General features: G+C 38.6%; 1 protein-coding gene across 2 annotated transcripts in view; it reads left to right on the top strand.

Annotated features, from left to right (window-relative positions):
• CLASP1 (cytoplasmic linker associated protein 1) overlaps nt 1-12,850 on the top strand; it is a 163,233-nt gene that overhangs the window by 91,961 nt on the left and 58,422 nt on the right. The window contains exons 21-23 of one of the 2 annotated variants that reach the window (XM_083841597.1): nt 264-290; nt 2,058-2,225; nt 7,523-7,630. In XM_083841597.1, coding sequence (XP_083697723.1) covers nt 264-290; nt 2,058-2,225; nt 7,523-7,630 — 303 coding nt within the window. The remainder of the gene's footprint in view (nt 1-263; nt 291-2,057; nt 2,226-7,522; nt 7,631-12,850) is intronic. The other variant, XM_083841598.1, reaches the window with a different exon arrangement.

The following is a 12,850-nucleotide window of genomic DNA, read 5'->3' as shown; positions in this document are numbered from 1 at the left end:
CTGGGCTTGGGGTCTAGTTTACAGCAGAACTCGGGTCCCTGTGTTGGTTGATACGTAGCTGAGAAGCTGACCAACCTTGGGAAATGAAGTCAGTTGCATCTGCATGTTAACTCACTGCATTCTGCAGAGGCTTAAGGAGTGACATGTTTGTGAATAAATCTGTCTGTATTGTGTATAGCATAAACCGCATGCTGAACGCTGTATTGTCTTGCTGTCTTTTAATCCACTTTTTGCCTGTCCTTTCGTCTGCCCTCATAATCAAGGATCCAGATCAGCTAATCCTGCTGGTGGTAAGAAACATTTTCCCTTTCTTGCTTTCTCACGTTATTTCCTTCAGTTTTTTTAACTGCTAAGCTTTTAGCTTCCCTCACTCTTTCCTGGCTATCAATTAAAAAGCATTTTCTTAAAGTTAAAAAAACAAATGTATGGTAAATGCCCTAGCTTTCTCATAGTAAGCAAACATGGTAAGCATACATTGTGTATTAAAGCTGGTTCATTGCAGTGAAGTTCCTGCAGCTTAAACCCCGGGTGCTAAATTCCTTTTCCATTTACTTCGATGCAACTCCAACAGCATCAGTGAGATTGCAGCAGTGTGACTGAGGGGAGTGTTGGCTTTCGGGGTGTGAATGCTGTGATAGAGACTGGCATTTTTCACAAGTGTTCTCACTTTTTGGGGACCCAGCACAACATATAGTATTGGAGTGCATGATTCAATCAATTCAGAATGGCTTTGGCCAAGAAATTGAAGGAACTAAATAAGTTAAAATAATACATGCTTTTTTATGGTATTGTCCATCAGGTTAGTAAAAATCCATACCTTTAAATTAAGACAGAACAGCCTTTAACTCTTACTAGTTGTATAAGTATCTGGGACTGAAATATGTGAGATTTGTTGATGCTTTTTAGAAATAAACCAACTGGAATATTTGTTCAAAACATGACCTTGCCTGAGTATATTTTAGCAACCTTTTTCAGGTATGCTTTTTGTAGTTGTTTTAATTAAGAAATTGAATGCCAGGAATGGTAATAGCAGCAAATTTTCAGTGTCTTATTTTATATACCTAAAGAAGCAAAGAAGGGTCTTTAATCCCCTGCTTTCACAGTTCTTTGGTTACCTTTTAAGCTTAACATTGCTTAACATGTTTCTTCTCATTTAATTACCAAAATGAGATACACCGAAAAAAATAATGATATTGTTCAACTCATTGAGTTTGACAGCGGGAGTATTTCAGAGAAATATTTACATTCCAGCTGCAGGAGACATTGTAAATAAATCTCGGTCAGCAGACTGTCTTGCAGACAGCATGGCTTAAAAAAAAATGTAAACTTGCCACGGACTATTCAAACAGACAAGGAAAAATAAACCAGGCCAACTATTCAGCTTTCTAAAAAAAAATTTCTCCAGCTGAAAAATAACTAAATAATTTATCCTTAGCAAGTCAGACCCAAGTAAACGAGCATCTCTACGAATGTGGCAGGGTTACTTGGTTTACCCTTTAACATGGCAATCTGCTGCTGTTGAGACAGTATTGAGACAGTATTCTTTTTTTAATTGCTCTTCATTGGATTGTTGTAGGAATGCAATGTCACTACTGCACTGCAGCATGGCGTGAAGATGCCCGAGCTACCTTGCAGCAGCTTACCTGTGCCAGAAGTTGCCTTTCTGCAGCACAGTGCTCCATGTGGGCTACTTTTTGTTGCTGCTCGATGAGGCAAAGCAGCCTGTGTATTCCATGCTGCTGCAACAAGGCTGCTCCTGGCATCTTCACAAGTTCAGAGGGAGCCAGATGGGGTATTCCTGCACTGCAGTGTCTGTGTTGGTCTTGATCCTGACTGGGCAGCACTGTTCATATAAGCAGAGTTGCTGATGTCAGTGTTTATTTTCCATAGGCTTTCCTCAGTATTCCTCCGAAAGCCCCCGGGGAACTCTCCCATTAGTTTTCGTTGTGCTTTGGGTCAGATTATTAGAGCTGATTGTGTTCTGTTTTTGCTGTCAGAATAAGATCTTTTTAAAAATTCTTTAACTGTTTTTTTCCTTATCTCTGGTTCTTTCCTAGCTGGTAGCCGGTCTAGTTCTCCGGGTAAGCTGTTAGGAAGCGCCTATGGTGGCTTGAGTGGTGGAACATCCAGAGTTCAGCCAGTGCCATCATCTTCAGAGAAGCGCAGCAAGATCCCTCGGAGCCAGGGATGCAGTCGAGAGACAAGTCCCAACAGAATAGGACTAGGTAAGAATAGTCACTGCAGTGACAAATTGGCCAGTGTGCTCAAAGGAGGAGGGGCTTTCCTGTTTATTAGGAAACATGTATATGTATTGTTGTCATTATTCTGAGTTCTGGCAAGTTAAGGTTCTATTTCAAGAAATGTTCTGGTTTTGGTTGTGCTTTCTTGGAGGGTAATTCTAGTTTTCCAGGTTGAGCCATAGTTTCAAAGTAGGCCTAAAGCTGTTATGTTGATTTTCAAACACAAGACATACCATGAGCAATGTTATTAGATCACGCAACAAGAACAGTTGCCATGAATAAACATCACAACAAAAATTCCTCATTTGGCACCAGTAGCTTAGTCCTAAAATGAGTTGAGCAGTTTTTACAATGAGCTGGAATCAAGGGCGATGAGCACATTCTGGGATTATTTTAGAAATTTTAGAAATTTTGCAGCTCAAGTGGTTTGCCTCTCTTGTCCTGAATATCCTGGAGCCACTTTCTTAGGTGAAATTTTAGACTTTAATTATTCTGCTTCCAATATTTTTGTCCTAGTGACAGTTACGTAAATATTCTGTAATAGTTCTTATTTTCTAATTTATCAGCAGAGTAATTTATTTCAAACAGGTGAGTAAACATCATTATATAGGAACTTTTTTGTCTGAATTGAAGTAAAAAGGTATTCAGTGTGCTTTGTATCTTCAAAGAATTTACTAGTAGAATGAAATTGATTGAAATCGTAGCCTTACTGTTGTCAATTAATTTTTGACTATTGCCTTAGCAATTGTATTTCAAATCTAAGCTACCTTTCTATTTAGAGCATTTTGTTAAGAGAAGTGTCTTATTAGTGCATTGAAATGCATTTAAAGCACCGAGTGTACATGCTGTTATGATTCATAAAAATATTGCATGTTTATTGTGATTATTTTTCCAAATTCAATATTCTTATGTCTGACCCATTTTATGACTTCTGTCTTAATGCATTGTGCTTTTCTGTTCATTACTTTTAAAACTTAGTGTTTCCCAAATATTAGAAGCAGTTTTTCTGCAAAAGAACACTTTTGAAAGTGAACGAGGAATGTTGGATAGTACCATCACATGTGCTTAAGCTTATAATCACGTTATGTGGTCTGACTTGAAACAGTGTTTAGCATCTAAAGGGAAATTGCGTTGTGTAAAATCCTCACTCTTGGGTTGCCTGCTTTCAGGTATATTATGAGAGCCTTGCATTCTTTTGAAAGTGTAATTTATATCTGATTGCTCTGACGTGCTCCCTGTGAACACAGCCAGTGCTTGTTCCTTGGGAGTGAGAGAGCGCTCTGACATCTATCAGATGTGACTTCCAGCTGCCCCCCAGGCTGATGACTGACCGAAGCCTGTTCTTTCAGACTCTCGTGGGAGCCACAGTCTGACGCTTCTGTTGGCTTTAGCACTCAGTTGCAGAAATTGTCTCTTTATTGAATCTTGAAAATGGTAATATTGGCTTAGATGAAGATAATTTTTGAGCTGTCATCTTTATACCATTATCCCATTGTATTTATGACTTCATAACTTAGTAGCTATAGTATTTTGTTTTCTATTTTATTGCTTCAGTCCCCATCTTTTCTTGGCATTTTTTTCTCATTCGTTTCATTTTGTAGACTCCCATTCACCTTGGTTCTAAGTATATCAATCGACTTTTTATCCTCTGATTCAAGGAAGTGTTTGAGTGCACATACGGCATGAAATGTATGTGCATTTTTGACTTTGTGGGACTATTGATGTATTTTGCATGCACATGCATAACCCACGGCCTGAAGCATCCCTTAACTATGTGCTCATGTTGTCGTGCAGTGGGATTGAACAATCTGGCAGACCAGGCTGTTAGAAATGGGTAATTCCTGGCTTCTGTTCAGAACTCACCTGTTGATGTGTTGCGTAGTATTTTGTAGGGGTGACTAGGAGTTTGCAGCTGTGTGTGCAAGAGTAAGCACACCGAGGATAAGTCTGCGTGCGCAGCCAGGCTTTATACAAGCCCCCTACTGGACATTTTTCTTGGCCCCTTGGAAGGCAATGGCAGTGATAAGCTGATAGAGCCGCTGCACGTGGATGCCCGTAAGCATCAGTAGATTGCTGTCAGGTTAATTTCCGTGCTGACCTCAGGTATCCATGCAGTATGTGTCTTCTGTTTGCTGGAAGCCTTGGAGCTGGGTGCTGTTGGATGCTCAGTCAGCTGTGTGTCCTGTCTGGTATCGCAGTGTGGGTGTGTGCTGAGGGTCAGCTACCTGCTCCTCTCCTCGGGCCCGGTGTCAGAGTGGGAATGTAGCTCCAGTAACGCCTCCCAGATTTGGAATCTAGAAGGTGAGGAGCCAGATCCCTGATCAATCAGTTGGATTTGAAAGAAGTGATTGATTTGAGATAACGTCATTCTCCAAGAAGTGAAGCAGGCAGGTACAGTTAGTTAGTTATCCAGGTCATGCAGCACTTTATTTATCAAGTAGTTATGCTGCGTGTGTTTATTAGAAAGCAAGAAGGCAGTCCTTGCCTTGGCTCTGCTGGGTGTACCCTGCTCCAGAGCTTTGTATTAGCTGCTTTGGCAGTGTTACTGACTTTTTTTTTTTTTTTTAAGGGTAATGAAGTGGAAGGTTCTTCCAAGTGGTGGGCTGCTAAACAGGGGAATGATCAAGTTTTGCTGGTAGTATTTGCATTTGTTGGTTTTCACAGGTGTAAGACAGCCTGTGTGATTTAATAATGGTGTGAACCACATCCATCTCCTCTGCCTGTCTGCATAAAATGGGTAAAACCCAGATGTACATCACACACCTGGAGAGCTGGGATTTTACTGAAAATAACCCACCTTTGTTCCTGTTCTAGGCTTTCAGGCCAGAGCTGGTTGTTGGCTTGTTGTTGGCTTCTGTCTTGCCTACTCCTTTTAATTAACTTTGCTACTCATTTACCTAATTTCTGTTCAGCTTTTGAAGTTTGGGAATTCTGAAATTGAGATTTATGTCTGTCTTGTCTTCCTTTGCTGCCTGTTCAGCAAACACAGGCTCTAAGAGTATGAGAAACTTGTCTAAATGACAACACTGCTGGCCCTTAATTCTGACAGTGCCCAAAGGAAATGCTCTGAATAGCTGATAGCTCAACTTCTCTGCACCACACAGCAAGCAAAACATGGGGCAGGTGCCTGGGAGTCCACAACAGACTCATCATTCTGTTTTTTTTTTTTTTAAATCCATTCTTTTTTTCTTTTATATCTCTGTCCAGTAACATGCAAATCTTTTGTTTGACCATTGCTCATGAAGTACACGTTGCTGAGTTTTGTATTCCCTCTGTTTGTGCAGTCAATATTGTTTCATCTGTGCCATTGTCCTATTAGACTGTTTTAATGCAGTTAAAGTGCATTTAATTCATACTTCTATTATCGTCAGTAATGGAAGGAGGATGCACTGTGTACATTAATTAAATTTTTTAATCATTTACATCTTCCCCTCTCTAGAGAGCCTTTGCTAGATTTAGTAGGGTTGTGTTACAGAAAGAATGACAAATCTTCTCCATTGAGAGAAATGACTGTGCAAATGTGATGCGAAGGCTACCATTATCTACATAGAAGCATGAGACCCAAGAATGAGAAGTTGGCTTCTAAAGAGCCCTCAATTTCAAGCAAATATTTGTGTGGAAGACTTCAAAGTATTGCTTTCACCTGTAGTTCACCTGACAGCTGTTTTTCCTTGTAAACCTGAGGTGGGATTATTGTACTTGTGGACCCTAATTTCATCCACTTCATTATCTAGTCTGTCTTATTACAAGGCCATGTAATTCACCCCGAAGTTTTAGACATGGTGATCTAACCAACTTGGTCAGTATCTCATCTTGTATTGTCTGACATCAAAGTTCAGCCATCAGAACCATTAATTCATCTAAGATATTAGTTGGGACTTACAAATTTGGGAGGGATTTGACAAAGAATCTGGCAGTAGTTTATATTTGAATTTTAAAGCCTAAATATGAAGGTTTCTATTTTGTTCTGTACTGTTTTGCTTGAAAGGATACTAACACACCTAGGGTATAACAGACCATTCAAAATTAGGCATTATATTTTGGTGTGGTTCTTCTCAAGTATATAAATGTCCTTATCAAAAAGAGGAGCTACATGAATAAGCGTGATCCCCTTTCTTGGTGAGCCCACAGAAGCACTTAAGTTCTTTAAGATAAACTCCTGACAATTAAGTGCCATTTTTACATACAAAAGTGTTGCAGAGGAATAAACAAGTTTTAGATACCTGAATTACTCCCTTTATAAAACTGTAAAATTCAAATCCTTGATGTTAAGTAACCTTCTTGAGGGTCTAGTTCTGTTTTTCCTCCTTGGACAAAACTTCATCTAGAGCCAACGGCATTGCTTTTCACTATGAAAGCAGCTTAATACTCTGTCTTCTACCACGCATTTGGCCAAACGAAGACTGCATATGATGAGTTTGTGACACAGCTGACAGGCAGGAGCCCATTAGGTTGTGGGAAATTGAACATTTGGTAGCTGCCAGACCACAGATAAGCCCTGCTGATGCAGGGTTTTGTCAAAGTAAAGAATATAAAGGCTCTCCTTAAGTATGCATGTGTCTCAATATGCTTGCATATAAAACCATAATTATAAGGCTTTAGAAATGTTTGAGGATCAGAAGTTAGCGTTCATTTAAAAAAAAAAAAAAGGAAAAGAAAAAGAAACTGTCTTAAAATTCAAACCACTTTTTACCTTTCAGGTACTTAGGGTCTTGATGATTTTTCCCACTGTCTTTCGCTGGGGAAAAATCTCTCTCCAAGTCTGTACGATACTTTTTTCTTAGGATATTTGTTCATGACAAATCTATCCTTGCAAAAGCCAAATCTATGCAAGATATTATACTGGTACTGTGACTTATAAATTTTTTAATCTGGTTAAGAATGCTTCTTTTTTGTTCCAGAAGGTTGTTTGTCTTATCTTATAATTAAGGAAAAAATCTTCCATAAGGGTTTCTTTTATCTTCATCTGTTTTGCATGCTTTGTAATTGTAGAGCTTCCCTAAATGATTGAAGATCTTCTGCTCTACTTGAATGACAGAACTCAGGTTGTTTAAGAAAAAAGGATACCGCCAACCAGACATTTAATACTGCTGAAATTTCACCTTACAAACACAGCTCGGCGTGTAACGTAGTTGGTTTGTAAGGGCCTGAGCTGGCTGCTGCAAGTGATAATTACTAATGTAATAATTACCATAACTAACAGAAATGTGACTTGACTTTGAGCTTTTCTGTCCTCATTAAACTTGTTCACCTTCTCTGAAACTCTCCATGCTGCATGCTAGCACGGAGCAGTCGTATCCCCCGACCCAGCATGAGTCAGGGGTGCAGCCGCGATACCAGCCGTGAGAGCAGTCGAGATACAAGCCCTGCTCGGGGCTTTCCTCCACTTGGTGAGTACACGTAGGCATTGGAGCTCTAAGGGTCAATTTTTTTTTCCTTTTTTTTTTCTCCTTGTTCTTATTGCCCTTTCAAGACACTGCCAGGTGGAATGAGCTTGTTTTCTGTCCTCTGTTGGATTCCTGACACAATCCCTATTTCCAACCCTGTTTCCTTTCTGTTTTCTTCTGCATGCTTCAGTTCTGATTCGCAGTAATTTATGATTAGAATGAAAATAGTTTAGCCTGAATTGTATTTTTCAATTTCATTAAATCAGCTTGTGTGGGGCTGCTTTGCTTCACTTCACAGCACTGATGGTAATCTGTGGGAGAGCAAGCCTCTATTTTCTAGGTCACAGTGAAGTAGTCAGTAGCATCGTAGTCTGTTGTTGGGTAAATTTATTCATGATCTGGTTTTGTTAAAGCTAGGTACAGCAAAAGTTCCGTTTCTATTATTAGGTTTTAGTAATCCTACAATAAAGAGGTGGAAGCTCTTTTTTTGTAGAGGTTTTTTACAACGTCAGTCATGAATTTAACAAGTTGCATGTGCAGGAGACTTTCAAGCAACTAAAATTGTGGAAAGGATGAAGTTTTAAAGGATCATCATCATGCAGCTTAAGTGTACAGTACAAATAGAAAATCTCATTACACTTAACATATGCAGAAGTTTTATTCTGCACAGGGCTAAAAACAGAATAGTTAATGTTTCTGATCAAATATCATATCATATATATTCAACCAAATACATTGCTTGTTGTATGAAATATTTGTCATCTCAGACGTAATGAAATGTAGTTTATCTCCAGGTCCTTTTCCTTTACGTAGTAATTTCATAGATATATTATATCTATGAATATATCTATATCTATAGATAGAATATATCTATATCTATAAATTATATATAGTGATATTAAAAGTGAGAAAAAGGCTCTTAGAGATGTGGTCAAGATTGAAGAATTTATTACAAGATTTATTTTGCACATAGTGACAAAATACAGCTATAAGAAGTACTAAGTAGCATTTTGGGCCTAATTCTCCAACAAATCAAATAGTAAGAAAAAGTTATTAAAAATATGGATAGATGGACAAAAATTTCTGATTTGGTTCTCATAGTAAGTATTCTGTACTTTGCATAATCGTTTAAATCTACATAGCTATTGTCATTCATTTATTCATCTCAACTTCAAATGCTATCAGTGGAGAGGCTCATTGTCTTCATCCATATGAAATCATTGGCAAAATTCCCATTGACTTCAGTGACGTAGAGTGGAATCTTCAAGAGGCTTTTGGGTTCAAAACTTCATTCAATCTATTGAGCTATGAGATCTATTTGCTTTATCTGCAAGTATCACAATTTTTGTTGAGAAATGAGTGGAGTTCAGCTTAGTACTCAGAAGTTCATTCATAGCTCCTTTTGATAGATTAATGAATTTCTATTGACTAAACGAAGCTGATTTGATACCAGAGCCATGAAGGTGTGGTAAATATGCTTGTTTTTATAGTTACCTGTCTTGTTTCAATTTTGGATGAGGCTGTTTTCTTCACCCAGTGTGTGTAGGCATGTGGATTTCAGGGTGAACTTGTTAGTATTCTATTATTGTACTGTCTTCTATTTTAGTGAAAATACATTAATTGAGATACAGTCTTCTGAGCCCTTGCTCTGAAAAATAAATGCAGTGTGCCAGAATCACAGTTGGTGTGAATTTGGTGCACCACAGAGTCTGACTTGTACACTGAATATGAAATTTCAGTTACAGATGTCTATTACAGTGGTTGAAACAAATTTCATTGTGGGGAGGAGGAGCATTTCATTTTTAACTAATGATATTTAATTATCTGAAGATGATTGCATTTCTAGAAATGTAGTTGTTAGAGAAGTAATTAATGGAAGGGAAGATTGAAAGTGGGGAGAAAGTATCAATATAATAATACGCCAGTATTGTTGCTATCCTGCTGTCTTTTTTCTTGTGTTTCCATTGAAATGTTGTAGGCTTAAATGTGTATGTCAGCTTAATTCTGTAACTTGTAATTCATCTCAAAGAAATTTGTGTGTATATATAGCAATTTAAGCTAAAACAGGATGATTCCACTACAGTATTTTTAGAATCCAGTTCATCTTACATTAATGCTGAAATAACTTAATATAAGATTAATTTTATATTAGTGAATTATACTTAAGCTAGTTATATATAAATGACAGTATTCTTGCATTTAGCGCTATTATGATCAGTGTCAACACTGACGTCCTGGCCTTGCAAATTGCTTATTTTCAAGGCTGCTGTGCAAATAGGCATGTCTAAGCACCGAACATGCTGCTTTTGAAGTTAGGAAACACCAGTGAAGAGTCACTGTACGCTGAGTCTCCTTGCAGAAATGTGATTTTTTAATTTTTGTTTGATTATGGCTCTTCCTTCTTGGGCCTTGATCTTGCAGTGACATCCACAGAGGCACAGCTGGATGGCGCAGAAGAAAGCAATCGCAAGCTCAGAATTCTGATTGTGAGGTTCAGTCTGTAATCCGGCACTGATCCTAAGTTACTTTCGGTGTCAGCGGGATTGTTCTCTTGAATAAACGCATGTGTTCTACATATTTAAAGACCATATTGCATATTGTGTAGAGTTCTTAGCCAAGCTGTCACAGCTGGGAGAGAACTTGAATTTTCTCATTTTGCTAATTTCTCCTTTATATTATATTAGTATTTGTTTACAAATGCTTTGTATTAAACAGAAGCCTTACACATTTTCTATTGCACTTGTATATGCACTACTGACAAATCTTATTTGTATTACATGGTGATTTGGGTTCATTTTTTCAGTTTCTTGACAGTATTAGTCATGATGTTAAAGCAACAAGGCCTCCAGTGAGTCTGACAAACTGCTCACACGGGCAGTTTCTTGGGTCAGTTGCTTTGAGTTAAGTGAGCATATCATTGCTAGACACAGGCAAGAACTTTTTTGAGAAGCTAAATTGCTGTAATTTGGAAATGGCTGGGCTTTCCATTTGCCTTCATAAGTATCTCACCTTTATGCTGAATCCAAGAACTGAAAGTCTCTCCAAAGGCATTTTGTGATTCATTGCTGCTGACAGTTGGGAATTGAAGTGGGAGCTATATTTGGCTTCAGCTTTTCTGCTACTGCCTGTTCTGTTGCTGTTAACAATTTGTTTACAAACGGTGTGATCCTTGATGCACGTATGTGCATATTCAGATCAATATCTGTGTAGGCACATAGGTGTATAATTAGATTAAAAAAAAAATGTATGCAAGATTTGTTAAAGCAAGAGACCATCGGTAGTAGCAACAGCTACAATATGGATGTTTACTTGAAGAAAAAAAAAGCCCAAACCAAAACACCTATAGGCAGTGGTTGAGTGGCCTCCCTGTATGACTCCTTGCACTCTTCCTACTTCTGTGGTTATTCATTCTCTTTGTAAACGTTGTTTTCTTGTGCGTAGGCTCCAGTGTTTTGGAAAAATGCTGCAAGCACAATTTCTAATCATTGATCATGGCTTCACTGTGGGGTTTAGATCAGACAAATCTAAATCCTGCTCTGTGGGTATATGCTCCACGTCCTCATGGTGTCATCTTCCAGACCTGTGCTTCTGGAACGGGACTGATGCACACTGGTTTTCTTTGCTGAACTGCACCGGGTTTGGGACCGTTACAAACGAGTTTTGTCATGCATCGTGTTTATGGTCATGGGGGAGAGGGAGGAGAAGCTACAGACGGAGGTATCACTGTGGGGCTTGCACTATATCTGTTATGCATTCATATACAGCGTCATTTCCCTGTCGCTACGAGACACGTTTACTGGTAGTGGTCACTTGCATCCCCCTTGGATTGTGGCATTTTCTGTCTCGGGTTAAATGTATGTTAATCCTGTGGGTGTTGCCATTCCTTCTACTTGCAGCTTCTCGACGTCATTCCAGGTCCACTAGTGCTCTCTCCACTGCTGATTCTGTTGGGCAGTCAGGTGAACAAGCGCTAACTGCATGACTCTGCTTCTTATATGTAGTCTTGTTTTACACCATTTTAACATTTGCTGTCATGTGCATCAGCCAGCACTTGGCATGTGCTTCTCACCGCTGTGAGGCTTTTTGTTCTGTTCTGTTCAACGTGACTTTTTCTTTTGAATTTCATTTATTGAATGTTTTTTTAATTTTGTGTATTTTAGGAACATTGTGAGCAGTGTTTAAACAAAGGGTGATCCAGGGCTTTCTCAATTCTCCTGAAAATTGGATAAGTTGTACAGCTTGGGCTAAATCCTGAATGACGCAGAGTCCTTGCAATTTATGTTTATAGTTCCTCTTTAGCAGTGTAGCAGTTGCCAATGTTTCAGACTGGATCCCAGTGGGTCTTATCCCATTTATTACTAAATTTTTCAGACTCCTGTCTCTGTTAATGGAAGTGCTTTGCAGGATCCTGTCCAAAATTCACAAAAGCAGCAAGAATTAAGCACCTGATGAGCTTTCAAAATGAACTTTGGAGCATAATACATGATCCATCCTCCATATAATACTGAAGACCTTATCCAAAGAGCATGGAAGCTGTGGGGAAAAATGAATCCATTAATTTCATGGGGCACTGCATCAGGAGATTAATGCATAGATATAATGAGAAAAATCTGCAGATTCCAGTTGCCTTCTTCCCCATACCAGTGCTGGATTTGCAGTTTTGCAGTTCCTGAAGCTCCCTTGAAATCAGGGTATTTCACTAGAAGTCTTAAAAGTAGATTAATGAGGGCTGCTAGTTTGGGGTCAATAGAAACTTAATTGTGGGGACAAAGATGGTGTAGAAGATGAATGAGGGCTTCAGTGTTTGCTCAGATGCTAAAATTGCATAAGGAATTAGTGACACTAAAAGTTATTTAATTAACCCCCCTCAGGTAGGGAGTGAAAAATGTTCTGTTTCTCTTAAGTGCAGTTAAATTGCTGTCAATTAACTAAAACTTTCAAAACATTTCCCTTATCAGGTAACTGCAGAAATGATGCAAGCAGATTTGACTCTTGCGTTTTTCAAAGCGGCAATTAGAATTTGTATTTAATAAAATAGCACTGAAGATTAAAAAAGACCCTCAATTCTAATACAGATCTAAGCTTAAGCTTTTTTACATTCAACTTCCTATGATAATCACTTCATGCTTGGCTCCTGTGGTTTGACATAAGGCATGATAAAATTATATACAGTCATCTTTGTCCTAAAGTAGGCCCAAATCTCCCTAAAAGTGGCAAAATCAG

The sequence above is a fragment of the Anser anser genome (assembly GCF_964211835.1).
Source record: "Anser anser genome assembly, chromosome: 6".
Taxonomy (NCBI): Eukaryota; Metazoa; Chordata; class Aves; order Anseriformes; family Anatidae; genus Anser; species Anser anser.
The sequence above is the reverse complement of the archived record's forward strand: the minus strand, read 5'-3'. Positions and strand labels throughout refer to the sequence as shown.